This window comes from Magnolia sinica, chromosome 8, assembly GCF_029962835.1.
Source record: "Magnolia sinica isolate HGM2019 chromosome 8, MsV1, whole genome shotgun sequence".
NCBI lineage: Eukaryota > Viridiplantae > Streptophyta > Magnoliopsida > Magnoliales > Magnoliaceae > Magnolia > Magnolia sinica.
Genome location: NC_080580.1, coordinates 10,207,253 through 10,227,428, shown reverse-complemented (window position 1 = coordinate 10,227,428; position 20,176 = coordinate 10,207,253). Strand labels below are relative to the sequence as shown.

The 20,176-nt window shown below is 42.1% G+C and overlaps 1 protein-coding gene across 3 annotated transcripts; it reads right to left on the bottom strand.

The window, feature by feature from the left end:
• Positions 1–445: 445 nt before the first annotated feature.
• On the bottom strand, positions 446–9,238 carry LOC131252836 (uncharacterized). Of its 3 annotated transcripts, XR_009174699.1 has the most exons (4): positions 8,823–9,238; positions 6,302–6,473; positions 2,630–2,838; positions 446–2,514 (listed from the first exon to the last, which is right to left on the bottom strand). XR_009174699.1 is itself a non-coding variant. In XM_058253577.1 (3 exons), exons 1-2 carry the CDS (start codon positions 9,168–9,170, stop codon positions 6,312–6,314), a joined length of 510 nt encoding a protein of 169 aa, XP_058109560.1. In that variant the 5' UTR covers positions 9,171–9,234; the 3' UTR covers positions 2,523–2,838; positions 6,302–6,311. The 3 variants fall into 3 exon arrangements, 2 of the variants coding, with proteins under 2 accessions (XP_058109560.1, XP_058109561.1); XM_058253577.1 differs by lacking the exon at positions 446–2,514 and having other exon boundaries at positions 2,523–2,838; positions 8,823–9,234; XM_058253578.1 differs by lacking the exons at positions 446–2,514; positions 2,630–2,838 and having other exon boundaries at positions 6,179–6,473; positions 8,823–9,235.
• Positions 9,239–20,176: the final 10,938 nt, after the last annotated feature.

Below are 20,176 nucleotides of genomic sequence, written 5' to 3'. Positions count from 1 at the left end.
GATTTAAAGGCCCAGTCCTATTGGGCCATGGGCCCAATGCCCATTGAAGTCCTTACATATTTTGCTGACTTGGTACCGTCGCCTGAAAAGTGCCCCATTCGATCTCATGTCAGGTTTCGATCCTAGTGATAGATCATGATGACTGTGTTTTATGTAGACGTGATTATGCTATAGTTAATATACTGGAATATGAATTAAATGAGAGGAATTCTTCTAGTTGTTATTGGAGACTTGAGATTGGACACAATGGTCATTAATCAAGGGAGAGTCTTCGTATCCTATTGCACCATGACCACCTAATAAATTATAGGACTGGCTTGTAATTGTCGTTATTGCATGATGATAGATACAATCATCTCGTTCACCAATCCTATTGTCAAATGATGGAAAAAATGTAATTTCTTTTTATTATTTATGATACATCCAAACAGGACACCTGATTTAGTTTAATTTGAATTTAGGGCTCCTTTGGAAGCACCCTCAAGAAGCACATTTGAGGCTTAAATGCAATTTTGAGCCAAGCTGCTTTTCTTATTGTGTGTTTGGATGCACTTTTGCGAACCTCATTTCATCCTCCACTCCTGGAAATAGGCATTAGAAAGGCTACTTTTCAAATAGACCAACAACTGCAATACACACTTAGGGCCGTTTGGATGCACCAATGACAATGTTTAGATCCCACCCACAATCTTCCTTCTGGGACCCATCATTTTTTGGCAATAAATCCCATTTTGAAGAAGTTGCATCCAAACATAGATGGTGTATGGGAAAAAAGATTTTCGAGCTTGCTTTTTTGGTTGACTAGGCAAAAACCATTGGGGTTGGTTTGGCAGGCATGAGATAGCGTTTGCAAAGTGTATCCAAACACACAACATCAACTATTGTTTGGATCAAAACGACAGTTAGACATCAAACAAAACTTTGGAAGGTGTTAAAATGGGCCCTTACCTCCATTTCATGTATGCAATTTATAAGAAGAACCGATACATGCATGTGTGTGTGCGTGCACGCATGTGTTAGGTGGATACGATTCATAAATAGGGGTAGTTTGGTTATAGAAGCATGGGGCCCATGGAAATGTGTTTGACATCCAACTCATCCGACAAATGCACCCTAACGTGATTACAAACAAATTAAGAATATGTTTGATCCAACCATGAGGGCCAAACCATAAGAAAAATAATATAAACCACTCAAAAACATCCCAATCCATGTGTAGCATATTTGACAACACGATTGGCGAGACTTTTGGTCCGTGTGGTTACCATGGTGTGTTCATATGTTAGACGGGTTGGATGTTATGCACATACCATGTAGGCCCTACAATTCCGACTTCAGTACTTTTAAAAGAAAAGGAAAAAAAATAAAATAAAATCAACAAGGAAATTTGGTAATTTTAGCACTCAAAAAACATCACCCCATGAGTTCGGTAGTCCAGGTATTATCTGATAAAATTTGAGTTTATGAGGAATTTTGCATTAAAAAATGTCATTCTCTAAAATGAAAAATGGGAAGTGTTATTATTGATGAAAAGTGTTGATTACAGCATGTTTGATGACCTTACATAAGCAAAAGAGGCCCTAGAGTTATAATCTGACTCATAATAGAAGACTTTTCCAAAATAGTAAAATTACTAAAAATATTTAAAGAATACCTAAACCTATCTAAACTCGTAAGCAACTCTTGGATGACTAAAACAATGACTCTGGACACAACCGGACTCTTAAAACCCTAAAATAGCAAAAGATGGAACTCACTAAAATAGTAAGTTCTAATTTCAAAAACTAATTTGACTCTTAAAATGATTGAATTTTGTAAAGTCATTTGGGGCCAATGAACATTTGAGTGATTGGCTAGGGCATAGAGCTTATGGTTAGCTTTCCAATGGTATATAATCCACGTGAAATGGATAACACGCCACAAAGTTATGTTCATTACAAGCTACCCCTTTGGCCCAAATTTGTGCGATCATGGCCCTCCACTGAGTCGTCCTTTTACCCAGCCAACATCGGAAACACTGAAACTTACGCTACTCGAAAACTCAAGTGGGCCACGACAAGTGAATATAGAGGTTTAAGGCATGGTTGTGGTTGTTCCTACTAAGTTTTGGATTGTGTTGATTCTTAGGAGTCTAGCGAGATGCACGGTTTGGATTCTAGATACATATCAGTGGTCGGCTTCAATCTTGTTGAATGTATGCTAATCACGGATGTATGTGATCATTCCCCATATAAGAAATTGTTTTGAAAGTACAAAGCTCCTCTGGACATCATCAACATTCCGAAGAGTCAGTGCCTGACCCATGCTTCGGTGTCCATGTACATGACCGGCCCAAAATCAGGCTGGTCCACTCATCAGGTCCACATTTTTTAAAGCTATCCATCATTTTCATACATGTCCAACCGATCCAATAAGTTGACAGGCCTGACTTTCGAACCAGTACATGGCTGGGTGACCCAAAGCACCGCTCAAGCATGTAGCTGCATTTGCATTTGAGCTTCATGTGAAAGGAACCTTGGAAATTCATATCAAATCAATAGTATTAGCTGCATACATTATATAATAAACATTAAGTGTACCACCAAGAAAATGGGCAATTCAAGCATGATGGAAGTAAACAAAGAAGAACCTGGGAATCAATGTGTGGCACTTGCACCATACATCCTCAATGTTCTTGATGCAGCTTTAATGGCTGATTTGGAGTTCCTTTCAAGATGAGTGCAATGGGTTCTCTTCCTTCAAATCTGATCGAAATCCCACCGTCTTCAGTTGCTCCAATCCCAGCTTTGGAGGTTCTCATCAAGACGGCCATTGAAAACTAGGTAGAAGCTGGAAAAACTGCAAGGAAGTTGGCCTAACGTGATATTGCTGGTTTGGAAACCAAATGACGGGAAATTGTACGGTACTGATGCATTGAGTGTGGATGGTGTTCTGATGACAGTGGTACATGAGGGGCCCATGGTTCAGTGAACCAAGCTGTTGGTCTCATGGGCCCCATTGTGGACGTTGGATGCTAGAAGACTTGTGGGAATAACGTAACCCTCCAATCACTGGGCTACGGATGGACAATTAACAAAAAAAATTTGCAGCAAGAATCTGGCAGAAAAACCAAAGATTGGATGGTTAAGATCTTGAGAACCATAGGGTATGGGGGGCATGCAATCCAAGGTGGGACCCATATGTTCAAAAGCCTAGATAACCACACCATAGGTAATTGAAAAGAACAATCGAAAAATCCGCATTAGAGGAGATGCTTCAAGTATCACCAGACCAAAAGTTAACTTCAAAACCGAATATATTGGCCGAGACACAAGCCTCAAAGCTGACAGATAGGGTGGGACGAGCTACATATCAGCTATATGGTTGTGAATTTTGAATCATGTAGTAGTATCATATCGCTGATAGCAAGAAAACTTATTGGCCTTAAGTAAACCATAGAAAGGGACCTCTGGTAGACCATAGCAGGAAAGGGGCCTTAACAAGAAAACATATCGGTTCTTCAAAATACCGGTATCTTGAGCCTTAAGGAAACCATAGAAAGGGATAATGCAGGGGCATTTTCACACCGGGCTCGAGTGGGGTCGCTTGTGGAATACAGGGGCACACTCGGCGTGAGTGCGGCCCACGGAAGAGGTCTCATGTTCGAGACTCCTCACCGGGGGTGAATGCGCATTTCACACCAGGCTCAAGTGGGTTAGCCCGTGGGATGCAGGGACACACTTGGGGTGGGCGGCCCATGTGATTTGGAGCCCACGAAAGGGGTTCGGCCGAGGTCCTAACCTATACGATGTGTGGCCTGGGCTATGAGATAAAGGGATTAATTTGCCATACTCTAACAGTTCGAGCTTTTAGAGCAAGTAGTTAATCGTCCTACATCAAATTGGTATCAGAGCAGGAGGTCGCGTGTTCGAGACTCCTCACTGAGGATAATTAATGCAGAGGCATTTTCACACCGGGCTCGAATGGGGTTGCTTGTGGGATGCAGGGGCACACTTGGGGTGGGTGCGGCTCACGGAGGAGGTCTCGTGTTCGAGACTCCTCACCAAGGGTGATTAATGCGGTTGGATCCAGCCCACCATTTTGGACCCAGTTAAACAAAAAAAAAGAAGAAGAAGGATTAGTTAGGTTCAAGTTAGGGTTCGGGTGTGGTGCAGTCCGCCATGTTGGATCTTGTCTAAATTGGGCTAGGTCCCGTTAATTTTATTGTGTGTGTGTTATTAATATATATTAATTAATTTAGCAATGGAATGAGCTTTACTAAGCCAAACACAAGAGAGCCCTGTTTACACACCATGCATTGCCAAAGGGAGACACGTGTGTGCGATCTAATCCATCATCCATCAGGGTCCCAGCCATATAAATGCTCTTATTTGACCCAGACGCAACTCAGAACCAACCACAAACTGACTCAAACTCAAGGACCAAAGACCTGATGGGTACTCAGATCCAATCTTGTCTGGGCCCAAGTCCTCAAAAACTAGACCTAGACCCAGCAAGAGTTGTACCTGATCAACCCGGCTACGGGGCCGACCCATTGTTAACCCTAGATTCTTGAGTTTAATAAGAAACGCAAATCTTTTACTTTTCTTTATGTACCTTTACATGTAGACTAAGCTATTACCAGATACCAATCAAACAACCATTAATAACCACTTTGTTCTGCTCAAGTGGAACACCATCATATAAAAAGAATAGACGGTTTGAAGACACTTGTGAGCGGTCCCCATTTATCATACATATGTAGGGCTGTACATGAGCCAAGCTAGCTCGAAAGGCTCGCTCGGCTTGGCTCGATCTAGCTCGACTCGACTCGAACAACGACTCAAGGCAAGCCAAGCTTCATATGACCCAGCTCGTTTTGAAAACAATCCGAGTTCGAATATAATAGAGCTTAACTCAACTCAACTCGAACCTGGCTTAGCTCGAAGCTCGAGCTCAGCTCGACTTATATATATATATATATATATATATATAGATATATATAGAGATATATTAACACTTAAACCCGCCCCTACCGGACTGTCTATTTCTTACCATTTTCCGTCCTCACCTCACCCCCCCCCCACCACTCGGCCACTCACCCGAGCGTGACTCAGCGTCTGTCCGACTTCTCTCTCTCTCTCTCTCTCTCTCTCTCTCTCTCTATATATATATATATATATATATATATATATATATATATATATATATATATATAAAATTTGGGGGTCGAGCGGTTGCTAGGTTGAGTCGGGTGCAAGTCGGGTGCTGGGTTGGGTCAAGTTAGGAGCAAGCTCAACTCAACTCGAGGTAAGCTTGCCTCGACTTAATCCGCTAGCCTGCCTCGAGCTCGACTCGAAAGGTTTGATAAACAAGCCAAGCTCCAATGGTAAGCTCGAGGCCGAGTTCGAGCTCGAGCTCGAACTCAAAGAGAGCATAGATGAGCCAAGCCAAGCTTGGCCCACCTCGACTCAACTCGGCTCGATGTACAACCCTATACATATGTGTAGTTTAAAGACACTCGTTATATCCAGGTCACGTTTCAATGATCCAAAGGTTTTATATGATGGGACTCGTGGTAGATGGCGGTAGCAGAAACAAAAAATGTAGATTGGACTATTTCAAACCTCTGATCATTTGACCAACCTTGACCAGGGAGACTCGGGCTAACCCCAGCCTAGCCCTAGCCCAGCCCATTGCAGCCCTATTGCTACAGACAAAGATTGGTCTATCAACTAGAAGAGGCTAGCTAGCCCCAACGCACCCTCTCTCGCAGGCACTTTACATGCATCATGTGTAGGAAATCTGAACAATGCATAAGATGGGCTCTGCTAGAAAGGCGACTTGACACAAAAATCAGGCTGGTCCTCTTGCCAAGAGAGGCACATGTGTAAGCCGAATGTCAAATAGATCATCAGCAAGTTTATTTTTACCAACCCTTATTTTCATAACAGGGTCACCCACTGTTCAGAGCACTGGCCTAATTTTAGGGTCAGGTTATATTCATGGTGGAGCCCACCTTATACGAATGCAAGGTTGGCATGTGTGCCGTGTGGCCAACTCAAATGCTAAACTTTCTTAAACATAGAAAGCATTTAAAGATTCTAAAATCAAGAAACCATGCGTCATCAGATCCCAATCACAGATGCAGGAATTCCCAGATATCCTCCTAGATCATCCCCTCAAAACTGCAACTGGCTCGAAGAAATTCAAGCATTTTAAAATGCAGATGTCGAAACCGACTAAAAAAAGCCGCGATTGGTTTGAATAAGGATAAGAAAATAAATAAAAGGAAGCAGCAGACAATGAGCAAAATGCTTACATGTGTAAAACTAATCATCATCTTCTTCTATCTTTTGCCCAAAGCCTCTTGGGCCAGCCCGGGCTTTCACCTTCCCTTTCTTCCCACTCTTTTTCTTCTTGGCGGTCTCTTCCTTCTCAAACTTCTCCCTCTCTCTTTTCTGCAAGAAATCTGTCACAGCTATGTAGATAACCTGGAGAAAAAAAAAAAAATGAAGAAGAAGAAAAGAAACAAAACTGTAACAGAACTACAAAAATCAGTCAGCCACAACTACATAGATAGAAAATCAAAAGCAATAGAAACCCATATCTCAAAATTGCATCTTTAGTAAAACAGAAACAAAAACAATAAGGACACAGCAACAAATCGATCATAGATACATAGATAACCGGAAAAAGAAAACAGACATTCCAAATCACTTCTTCAGCAGAACAGAACAAAACTAGCTATGTAATTGCAAGAAGTAGATCATAGCCATGTAGAACAATCCACTTCTCAAAATCATAACTTTAGGAGAGAGTAGAACAGAATCAAGGGCCCTTCTATAGCTCCTACTCCCCCAGTTCATGGCAATGCGGAGCACGTGTGTATGAGATCCAAGATATTCATCAGATGGGCCATACCGTGCATGTGGCCTAACCTAGAAATCAGACTAGTCCAGTCATCAGTTGTGTATGCATCGAATGACATACACGTTTGGCCCAACCAGCCTGACTTTTCTGCCACACCATATAAACCATGGGGTCCACCTACGAACAAATTGGGTCTCTACTCTCTCCCACACATGCCACATTGACACTTGTGAGAAGGGTTAAAACTTAGAAGTACTACTCCTGCAGTTAGCCTTCCCTTTTCTCAACAAACAAAAACAGTTAGAAAACTAAAACAGTCAGTCACAGCAATATAGATAGTCTGAAAATCAAAATGGACAATTCCCCACATCTCCAAATCACATTTTAGAAGAACATAAACAAAAACAGTAGAATCACATCTTTAGCAGAAGAATAAAAACTTTCAAAACTGCAAGGAATCAGTACAGCTACAGTAACAACATGAAATAAAAGAGGAAAATGCTTGCATACTTCGCATGGGTGAAAATGCTTGCATACTTCGCATAGGTACCTGCTGGGTTCACTTTCTCGAGCGTGGGGGAAACGACTTAGTGTGCATGAAATCCGCCCCATCCAGCAAGTGTATCACCCATTCTGTAGCCTTGATACCAACCATCAGGCTGATTCAACACTCAGGTGGGCCAACCCATAAAATTATACCTAAAAACCTCTAATCTAAATTCACATGGTATGGCCCACCTAAGTTCTGGAATACTTTGATTTTTGGGTAATTCTTTCAATCCACCCCGTCCATCAGGTGCATCACCCCTTCTTTAGCCTTGATACCAACTATCAGGCTGATTCAACACTCAGGTGGGCCAACCCATAAAATTATACCTAAAAACCTCTAATCTAAATTCACATGGTATGGCTCACCTAAGTTCTGGAGTACTTTGATTTTTGGGTAATTCTTTCAGTCCACCCTGTCCATCAGGTGCTTTACCCTTTCTTTAGTCTTGATACCAAACATCAGGCTGATTCAACACTCAGGCGGGCCAAATAAAATTATACCTGAAAACCTCTAATCTAAATTCAATGGCATGGCCCACCTAAGTTCTGGAATACTTTATTTTTGGGTAATTCTTTCAATCCACCCCGTCCATTAGGTACATCACCCCGTATTTAGCCTTGATACCAAACATCAGGCAGACATGACACTCAGGTGGGCCAACCCATAGAACTATAACCTAAAAAACCTCTAATCTAAATTCACAAGGTATGGCCCACCTGAGTTTTGGAATACTGTTGAGTTTTGGGTAATTCTTTCAATCCACCCCATCCATGAGGCGCAACATAGCCTTAATACCAAACATCAGGATGATTAAACACTCAGGTTGGCCAACCCATAAAATTATACCTAAAAAACCTCTAATCTAAATTTAAATGGTATTGCCCACCTGATTTTTGGGTAATTCTTTCGCACTGATGAAGCAAATCAGATGAATGGATGGACATTAGAGACCATGGTGGGCCCTATACAAAACTAATGGTAGGCATCCAATCCCAACTTTTTCCTAGGGTGTGGCCCACCTGAGTTCTGGACAGTCATGATTTTTGGGTTACAAGGTGAATGTGAGGCAGCGTACCTGATGGACGGGATGGATCTCATGAAAATTCCACCCATGTGGCTATCGCTGTACAAGGTAAGCATGGCATATCCTAGTGCTGCTAACCCACATTTCAAATTACATGTTTATCATAATAGAAACAAGCAACAGCTATAAAATCACTTCTTAAGCAGAACATAAACAAACTAAAAGAAATCAGTCCCAGCTGTATAGACAACATTTAAATTTAAAAATAAAAAATAAAAAAATAATAATAAAACAGCAACAACAACAGCCCACATTCCAAAATCAGAACAGCTACAAAAATATGCAATTGAACGGGGGAAAACAGGAAAAAGAAAAAGAAAAAGATGAGACTTTTACCCCTACGGTGAGAATAGAGAGCCCAACAAAGGCAAAGAAGAGAAGAGCTGAGATAATAGTGGAACCAGAAGCATCATCACTGGAAACTATCTGTTGGGTTTTCTCTATTGGGGTGTCTGAAGGAAGAACCTCCCCTGATGTGGCTGAAATTCGCAAATTTGGGGTGGATTTTTGTGAGGTTTTGTGAGTTGGGGATGGGCAGAAAATTGTCTTCTTTGAATGGTATGTTGAGAGTAAGATTGGAAAAGAGGAGAAAGGGAGAGAGGGCTTCAACGGTTGACGAGAGGAGTGAGATGTTGGAGAGAGAAAGGAGATGAGAGGTGGACAGAGAGAGAAGGGTGTGGCCATTTTTATCTTTTTCGTGTGATGCTTTTCATGGGTGAGTGCTATAAAGAGAGCTGTGGTGGTGGTGAAGTGACTGCCTGGCTCAAGATTAGTAAAGACTGAAGTGGGTCACATGGGCCGTTGATTTAGGTGGGCCCCACATCATGTGTTCTGCAGACCGTTTATTAGGTGGGCCACACGTGAATGTTGGCTAACTCGTCCTTTCAGTGTGCCCCGTTTGTGTGCGCAGAAATACTCTAACAGGGTAATGGATGAATAAAAGTGATAGCTATAGATGAATTCTTTTCACGTATGAGGGCCATTTCCGTAAGTGTAATTCTTATTATCATATATATGTAATTTTTATTATCTTATATATATATATATGGAAATAGTTCTATGTGGAGCTGTGTGGGCCCCACCATGATGTTTGTGGAACATCAACACTGTACATTTGATAGGTCCCCTTTAAATTATGTGATATTCCAAAAATCAGCCGTATACTGAACTCAGGTGGGCCATACCATCTAAAATCATGTGAAGACATGCCTAAAACATCTAAAAGAGCTTGGTCGGGCCCACTTGAAATTTGGATGCATCTGAAACTTGGTTTGACCCCTCATCCAAGTGGGACACACATAATGGATGGGCTGGATTTGTGAACCACATCTCGATAGGCCCAATAAATAATTATGAATGTTTTAATGGAGGGTAACCCCTCTCAACTTTTGTATGTGGTGTGGCCCATACAAGTCATGGATTGACTTGATTTTTAACCCCAAGGCCCACCATAGAATGGTGCATCTGATTGATGGGGTAGATGTTCAGAACACATCATGGTGGGGCCCACACAACTCAACCTTATGGAAGTTACCATGCGAGCCATCTAAAATCAAGTGAAGACATGCCTAAAATATATAAAAGCACTCGGTGGGGCCCACTTGAAATTTGGATGCACCTGAAACTTGGTTTGACCCCTCATCCAAGTGGGACACACATAATGGATGGGCTGGATTTGTGAACCACATCTCGATAGGCCCAATAAATGATTATGAATGTTTTAATGGAGGGTAACCCCTCTCAACTTTTGTATGTGGTGTGGCCCACACAAGTCATGGATTGACTTGATTTTTAAGCCCGAGGTCCATCATGGAATGATGCATTTAACTGATGGGGTAGATGTTCGACGCACATCATGGTGGGACCCACACAACTCGACCTCCCCCCAAAAAAGACACACACACACACACACACACACATATATATATATATATATATATTGTATTCTTTTATTTGAATCTTATTTAATCTAAAATCATAGATATAACAAAATATTGAAGAATTCTTGAATTTCGTACTTGTTCTATTATCAAAACGATTATATGCAAGAATTGAAATTGCAAATACTTTATACTCAAAATTCTTTTCAGGATAAACTAATTAGATGATACCTGTTTAGCTTTTAAGTGATAATGTGGGGTAGTAAATCTTAATAAAATATTCAAATCACATAAAAAGTAATTTTACTTTTAGGTCCTAGAGAGCACGATGAAATGCGCGTGCTAGACGAATTGGATGTTCTGCACCCATTATACTGAACCGCATATACAATTCAATCATTCCTTATTGTATGGCTCACCTAATGATCAACAGGCCTATTGCTTTGGCTGAAGGAGAGTATTAATGAAGACATGATGGATGGATTGCATATATTATACGCATTGAGCCCCACAAGGTAAGCGATCTTCTCTGTATAATGTCAGTTTAGGTGTAAAAGCTTGTAATCTTAAATATATGTTTAGTGTAAAAACCCTTAAGGCCTGATTTGGCACCATGGATTCAAAATATTTAGATTGGAAATCCCCTGGATTTAGAAATCTCAGGTTGTGCTTGGTACCTTCGATTCAAAATCCCCCTGTAATTCAAAAATAGCTATGCACTTAAATTATGTAGTATATTTACAAAAGTTTGAGTTTAATTACTAAATTAACTTTAATATTCCTGATTACTAACTAGTATGCGTATATGATGTTTGGCACAATGATTGTTAGAAGCCTATCGAAATATATAAATTGGTAAAAAATGATGAAATTCTAAGCATCCAATGGGCCATATGCATAAGATCACAATCGAGCGAATAACCAACGCTTTTTGTAAGGCCCGTATCCTATATCGTACTATTCCGTAAGCTTTCGCGGTTCTCCAAGTCAAATTCCGGTGACCTGCGATCTGTTATCGACAATTGCGCGCGACCTTAAGTCGCGTCCCGTATACCCGACTCGACTCGACCCAATACTTGTACCCTTGCGACCGCGCCGTCGCTATGGTTCCGACGCAGCGTCTCGCGCGCTGGGGCGATACCCGGACCAGGAGATGTGGGCCCGCGTTCAGTTCGAGAAAAACACCACGCTTTGTAATCCCAAGAGAATCCATCACATCAAATGTCAAGTACACATTTCATCACTCTCATCACTCACACCCATCCCCAAGTACAATACTTATTCTCAAAGTCAACTATGTCATGTACATCCATCACCTATCACCCATCCCATCCCTTTTCACCCCTCACTGCTCTCCCTCTCATTTCTCTCTTCACTCCCAAGTAACCCAAGTCCCAACGTCCAAACTTCTCAAGCTTCCATGAGAAAAGCTAGTGTGACCCACATTTCTACCTCCTATCCCACCCTCTGAAGATCATCTCAACCATTGAAATACATCTCTTGGAGCTCTAGAACGCATCGGTGAAAGGAAAAGTCCATCATCAAAGGTGGGTGTTCATAGCATTTGGTTTTGATGGTTTAAGGGCCCACTTGTGGTGGGACCCATATTGATGTATGCATTGTATAGGAAGGGCCCTTGGTGGCGAGGTCCCTCCCATTCGCACGTCTCTATCTCTCTTTCTTCCCTTTTTTTGGTGATGATGTGGCCCACCTGATCAGTAAATCCATGTCATACAGTCGTTCATCTGTACGTACTGGGTAGGATCGACTACTGATGTGTGGGTTTTATCAACACCGTCCATTTGGACGGTGCTGTTTGGACCACTGTGATGGATGCGTTGATCCACAGTCCATCTATGTGAACCCCACACAGCATGCAGCTGCTGCTGCCTTAACATCAGCAAGTGGGGTCTGATCATCCACTGTCCATCCGTTTGGGGACGTGAAGCCCACCATGCTGTATGGGTTTTATCTGCACCATCCGTGCAGGGGCCACCGTGATGTATGTGTATGCCACATCGTCCATTGCTGGACAGTGCCGTGCAAGCCCCACCATGATGTATGTTCTGTAGCCACGCCGTCCATTCAAGACGTGGCCCACCCCACACGTGTGGGTGGGACCCACCTTGATGTACATATTCAGCGTCCCACCATCCATCCATGTGGACTCCAGCGGCTACAATTGCTGCTGTATTAACGGCAGCAAGCCTGTGGGTCTGATCATTGAGGTACATGTTATATTCCAACTGTCCATATGTGGGGCCCACCCTGCACGTGATGTGCCAGCTATACATGATATATCCAGGCTGTCTAGGGCCTGGACGTTGCTTTAAAAACAGAGTATAAATAAATATAATGATACACACACACACACAGATATGATATACATATGCTGGGACCCACCTGCTGGACGGATTGACAACGCACCTCACGCAGTTATTTGCTGCTGTGAATTACGTCACCTAGCTCTGTGGGTCCCGCATAATGTATACTCCACGCCGTTCATCTTCCAGGCCCACCTTGATGATCATCATCCACACCGTCGGTCCACCTTTGATGAATATGTTGCATATCCACGCCGTCTATCATGTGGACCACACTACAAAAATCAGTAGGGATTGAATGGCTACCATTGAAATCCGTTTTGGGGTCACAGAAGTTTTGGATTAGTATGAAATTTGTTTTTCCTCTAAAGTCAGGTCCATGTGCCCTTATGAACAGATTGGATGGAAAATAAATGTTACGGTGGGCCCACTTAATGTATATAAAACCCATTGTTGAGGCCCATGTGTAGGGCCCACTTATTGTGTATTTGAAGCCCATGGGTTGTGGCCCATTGTGACGTATTCGAGGCCCAGATGGTGAGGCCCAATGAGATTATTTTCGACCCATGTGAGCGGCCCATAGTGATGTGTATTAGGCCCATATAAGCGGCCCGTTGTGATGTGTATTAGGCCCATGTGAGCGACCCACAATGATGTGTATTAGGCCCATATGAGCGGCCCATAGTGATGTGTATTAGGCCCATATGAGCGGCTCGTAGTGATTGTATTAGGCCCATATGAGTGGCCCATAGTGATATGTATTAGGCCCATGTGAGCGGCCCATAGTGATGTGTATTAAGCCCATGTGATGCAGCCCATAATGATGTGTATTAGGCCCGTGTGAGCAGCCCATTGTGATGTACTTGAAGCCCATGTGATACGTCCCATCGTGGCATATTTATAGCTCATTTGGCGAGGCCCATTGTGATGTATTTCTATCCCATATGATTAGGCCCATTGTGATGTATTTTCAGCCCATTTGGTAAGGCCCAATGAGATGTATTTCTGGCCCATGGGATATGGCCCATTGTGATATATTTTCGGCCCATATGATGAGGCCCGACTTGATGTATACAAGGCCCATTGCGATGTATATTAGGCCCGTGAGATGCGACCCACTTGATGTATAATAGGCCCGTGTGAGCGGCCCATCGTGATGTATTCAAGGCCCATGTGATGCGTATTAGGCCCATGTGATGCAAACCATTGTAATGTATGTGGCCCGCCGTGATGCAGCCCATTGTGACGTGTATGAGGCCCAATGTGTTGTATATGAGGCCCGATGTGCTGTATAAGGCCCATGTGATGCAACCCACTTAATATGAGACCCTTGTGTAAGGCCCATTGAGATTGTATATCGCCTATTGTGGTTGTATGAGGCCCTTGTATGAAGCCATGAGCCCACGATACGTTTGTGTAACATCCTGGATTTCTAAAAATCCTTGAATTTTTTTCATTAATTAACTTATAATACCACTTAATGACTATTGGCACTCAGTGTTAGTTTATATAGGAGTGGTACCAGTAAAGATCCGCACAAGTCCGTTTAATCAACCGTAGGAAGCCAACGAATCCGCCCGATTATTTAGACAACAAGTTTAGCCCCATGATTTACTCATATAGGACCCAAATCTAACCGACCCATCGCTAACTAATCAAGATAATCATGACTAAATTGAATATCTAACTTAAGCCGAGTCAGATAAGGCCCGGATCTTGAATAATAGATTAAATCAACACCGTTACTCTTTTAGCCTAAAACCGACGGTTTAGAGTAAGCATGACCAAATCTCTACTTTCACTAGTTATAAATAGGCCACACTATGGACATAGTTAATCCAAACCCTAATAATTTTTTCTGAGAAAACTCAATACCTAATTCATTCTAGAAATGCCCCGAATTTTCGAACAAGCTTTAGACTGCTCGTTGGTGGGCCACTAGTCCCAAAATTATAGAGTAATGTCCGTCTTACTGGGCTTGATGTCCATCGCGGGAGCCAGACCTGGGTGTTGTCCAAAACCGCTCAACTTGAGCCGAAGGACGAGTGCATGAGAAGTGCAAATTCCCTAAAGAAAGGAGTTGGAACTTAAGTTAATTGGGTCGTCCCCTCTTATCCAAAGTTGAGGATTTCAGACCGTCGGTTTGTGACCAAACTTCACACATGGAGTAAGAATATTTCCCTGCTCATATCCGTATAGCTGCTGCCCTGATTGACTATCGATGACCATTGAACAGACTTCTAATCATATCTATTGATCGGCGCATCCAAATGGCGGGCCGATCATATCCATACATAGATCATCATTAGGGCTAACTATCCTACGGTTTAAATCAATGTATACACCCCATAGTGGGCCCTAGAGCTTAGAAAGACCCTTCCATAGGTCTAGTATAGTAAAAACCTAGCCCTTGGGGCCATTTACGCCAAATCTGGCATTATAAAAGGGTCTCATTTGGGCACCCCCTCTCCCCATACGATTTTGCCCTAAAGGAAAGGAAGAGAGAAGAAAAAAAAAGGGAGAAAGAAGAAAGGAGGAAGAGAGGAAGAGAGAGTGAAAGTGAGCAAGGTGGACTCTAGATCAAGGTGGAGCCCAAGGAAATCACCCCACAACTCCCTACCTCGTGTCCAAGAGGAAACCCTCCTCCTCGACTGTCATTTCATTCCGTTGATCGCCTAGATAAGATCCATCACCCATTTTTCTTGAAAACCTTGTGATGAGGAGGGGTTTACATGGGATTCTAACATGCAATGCTTTGCTTTAATGATTCCAGCCAATCGACCCCAAAATCCACACTCCTAGGTCGTTTCTAAGTCTTCAACAATTCATAGGTGCGGACTATTATCCTTAGGTGGTATAGCACCAACTACATCATGAGCCTAATGATTTTGATTGCTGGAATGATGTATTTGGAAATTTTAGAGAAACTTAGGAATTGTATGTCTTGCTTGAAATTGCACGAAATGGTATGTTTTGTTTAGTTCTTACATGATGTTGTTCTTGCCTCTCACATGATTTGCTACAATGGTTGATTACATGTTCATGTCTTTTGTGATTTTCTCATAAGGTGTTGCTTTATAACATGTATAATTCCTTAATTCTTGTGCTATTTGGTTCTATGAAGTGTAGGAAGTGCTTAGCTTTCTCACTAACCCACACAATGCACTTGCACCCTTAGTTCACATCATGATTAGCTTTGCTCGGTAGAGACATTGAGATTCTATGTTGGAAGATGTGAACGTATGCTTCTACTTGTATTGGATGATAACCCTGATTGTGGCATGTTATGAAATTACCCTCAACCCTTGGGTTGGTCAGGAAAATGAGGAGAGTAAAGGTGGTCCCGTTGGTAGGACTATCTTGAGGCTAAACTCATGGATTTGGGCAAGTGTGCGTGGGCGACAGTAGTTAGACTACATGGGTCGCTCGTACCCGATGTTAGCTGTCGTGTGCTTGCCTAGACTCGTGCGGTCTAGCCCATTTACTGTCCAACCTTGTTTGTTAACACTGTTTGCTCACATATGTATGGAACCTGTAACACCCTACAACCGTTGTAGCCCATCGATAATCAAATTGAAACGGGTCCACTGCCTCGTGAGCCGGGCATGGTGGAATGGGACACTGTGTCCGAGCTGTCGGCTTATGCTGGGGTGTCGCACCTCCCCGTAGTGACCGCGAGTGATGCTTTTCTGTTGGCACTCCCCATGTACTTGAAGTCGAGGATGAGGAAGCTGACGAGATCAAGGACCGTGGGGTCTCGACCTCACACGTTGCGGAGCCTTGGCCTCACAACTTGTTCAGGGCATTTGATAAGTGGGGGGTATCAGATTCTCCAACCTGTTGGATGAATGAACTTAGCTAAGAACCCGGTTAACATTACCATTGTATTGCACTAGATAGGTTGGCGACTTAGCAGTTGAGGTCGCTCTGAGGGAATGTTGACATACGCGATCGTTAGATGGAGTTGCTCGAGGGAGTGTTGTGGTGAGGGCATGCATCATATCATCTATCATGCATACGCATTAATAAGATTAGTTAGATGTTTGTGAATGATTGCGTTTCATTAAGTTCATAATATAACTGATGCCTGTTACAACTTAAGACTAATAGCACTCACTGAGTTGATCACTCACTCCCACTCTGGGATGGTGTTTTAAAACACCAACCAGACTCTTCAATAGATGCAGGTGATACAGGGTACGAGGAGCATAACGGCGCGAGACTGGATGTGGAGGACAAGTTGTCCTATTTCCAGTTGATGGGTGGCTCGCCCTAGTTTTGCGAGCGGACTTGGACTGCTAAGTAGGGGACTTAGTGAATCATTCTTTTGGGCATATTTTGTTCGTACTCTTGTTGGGTAACGCCTTGTGCGACCCATAGTTATAAATTTTCTTTTGGACTTGTAAACATTTAACCTTTCCCATTACAGTTGACTAGTTGTGAATTGTGATTCATGTTTCAAGTAATTCTAGGTTCCGTATCTAAACCTTATTAAACGCACTTTAATAAGAAAATATGTTATAAGTGATACCTGGGAACTCGGGAGTCGAGTATATATACAACCCCCGATTTCCAGGGCATTACAGTTTGGCTTTATATGGGCTACTCCTTGGGAGCAATGTTGGTTAAATATCCACATTGATGGGCAATGATGGTTAAACATCCACATTGTGACCTTCCCTTAGGCCCTTTGTTGGGCTGATTATCGATGTCGGTTATCGATACTGAATATGAGTATGTGATAGCATAACATCATGATACATGCCCATGCGCATCATCTGCATGTTTGTTATGAGTTGTGGATGACCATTGCATATGTTATAGGGTATGTTGTTTATGTGACTCCCTGATAGGCGGAGTCGTCCCACATGAGCGCTCGGTATGCGCAGGATTGATGCATGATTGGACTGTGTGACACATGCATCTCGCATTTGTGTGATATGATTACTGTACGCCCTACTGACATCAGGGCCGTAACCTCCACAGGCATGTCGTGGATGGCCGAATGAGATACCGAAAATATTTAGTTTTAGCATATGGGCGCCATAGATGTCCCTAGGTAAAAATTTCTAAACCCTCTTGGTACCAGAGGTTGCTCCAACGTCTAAACCGAGTGGATACATAAGCGCACGAGGGCCGTATACCATTAGGCTGCATCTCCCACTATGTCGTAGTTGGTTAGAAAAGGGTGTGACCTTACCCACCTGAGTGAGGGGGCAATATCTAGGTTGAGTTTGACCAGCTTAAGGAATGGGTCTACTATCGACGAGCTGGGCTCGATATTGGCAGGCAGATAGTGAGGTCTCTTCCAATTACCCAGTTGTGCGCTCGGATAAGGGCGGCAAACTGGCGTAGAGTGTAATAGACCCCGGTGATGATCCCAGATATATACAGTACTGATACGTGGACTTATTGAGTAGAGTTGCATACTCATTCATTTACTATCCACTCAGGCTAGTAGTGTGCAACTAATTATTGTGTATCTTCACAATGATAAGGATTTCGGTTGGGGCGCACGACTAACCTGAGATCAGGAGTTTATTAAATTGAGTCTGACTATATAAATTTAGGTATGGGACTAGTTTGGATAGAAGTCCCTTGTGGTGGACCCCGTAGCCTGCAATACTACGTACTATCATCCCGACTTCACACTCCAGCTTGGTCATTTTATTCGTATCGTATATTGCATTGCATCCTCAAAATTTAATATTTGGTTCTCTATGATTCGGCATTTGCATAGCCGATTCACATTGCATATTCTGATATTGCATGACTCGTGGACTTATCAGTACGTTTCCGCTTACTCTGATATCATATAATTCATGATCTTGCCAGTATTTTCGAAATTAAATGATTATGACATTGTATTAAATACTTGACACTTACTTTGCGCACACACTTTCACCACCCTCTAAGCTTTCTATAAGCCTATGCACTGTAGATGTGTGCAGGTGGCATTAGGTTGCAGCAACGTTGAGCTTGGAGCATGCAACTGACTTCTGGAGCTTTGATTTCGATATATATATATATTTCCCTTTCAACATTGTATTCAAATGTTTATATTAGTAAATATGTGATGATGATGTTGCCTTTGTGATTTGGGTAAACTTGTGGTTATGCTTATTACGAGATAAAAGTACGTTGGAAAATCCTTATTCTAGGATCCCAGGATCGAAATCTGGCCTATGGACGCTAGGAGCCGAGAATGGGGTACTACGGAGGCTGTCGGCACCGGATTCGATGATCTGAAATTTTGTGAGCCCGATTTTCGAGTTAGGGCATGACACTTTTTAACTGTTGATTTACATGACCAATTTTTGCACTGCTCAAATCATTGTGTTGATGTAATTTTAGTAATGCGGTTGATAAATTGATTGTTTTGAAATATCATCAACAGGCCACTTATACAATAGATTAGTTGTAATGACCCAAGATTTTGGTACATGTGCATGTACATACACATGCATTCATCTTAGCATATATGCATCCACCCACGCATCCATGCGTACTTGCATCCTTCAATTTATACTAGATGTGACCATTGATATGGATCGATTTGTTATCGTAAACCATTGAATTAAATTGTTTTATTTTAGTGTGTATATCTGTATATGTGTATGTGCACTCCCTTCACCTGTACGTTTAAAATCATCCGTTCATGCATTAACTAGCTCAAATCTAGCTACGGATCTCACATTAAGCTCACCTGTTCATTCATCGTACAAAGTATGTGATCATCTATTCATTCATCCCTTTTTAAATTTTTGTTCAATTTGTTAATCAATAATATAGACCATTAACCCAACGATTTATTTATGTAATTCAAAAAAAAAAAAAAAATCTTTCACTAAGCTAAATATCAAAATAACTTTACATTAACCTATACATCAAATTGGACTCCTAACCGTCTAATTATTTACTTATATCTCAACCATCCAACCATACATCATACTTATATCCACCAACCGAGCCACCTAAACACAAATTAAACCATCCACTTGTAGCTCGTGGAGTATATACTTCGAATCTAATGGTTAGTTTCCATATGGGTCACACATACTCTTCACGTGAGATCATGATAGAGTAAGAGCCATTGAAATCTATTTTTACCACCTTAAGATGATCATATGACAATATTAAGCTTATTGGATAGAGTATTTCAAGTGTAAGTTAGGCATTAAGTTTCATTCCGATCCGACGGTCCAATATTGAGATATTCGTTATTTAAATTCGTGTACAAGAGGAGCTAAAAGAAACCCAACGTAGTAAGACTTTGTACACTTAAACAACCAACCTTTAAAAAAAATTTAAGAAAAGAAAATTTAAATTTAAATAAAATTTAAAAACAACTAACTCACCGAGATTCTCTGCCTAATTAATCTCTCTTCTCACTTTTTCCACATTTCTTTCCTTATCCGTGAAGTGGGTCCCAGACCCATCGCATCTGGACCACCCATCATCACAGTGGGCCTTAGAGTCGTTGAAT

Excerpts from the sequence above, each read along its gene's own strand:
- LOC131252836 (XM_058253578.1), bottom strand. The coding sequence starts at position 9,170 with ATGGCCACACCCTTCTCTCTCTGTCCACCTCTCATCTCCTTTCTCTCT. Across the intron at positions 6,474-8,822 it reads TCTCTATTCTCACCGTAGGG|GTTATCTACATAGCTGTGAC; the intron begins GTAAAAGTCTCA and ends TTTTTTCTCCAG.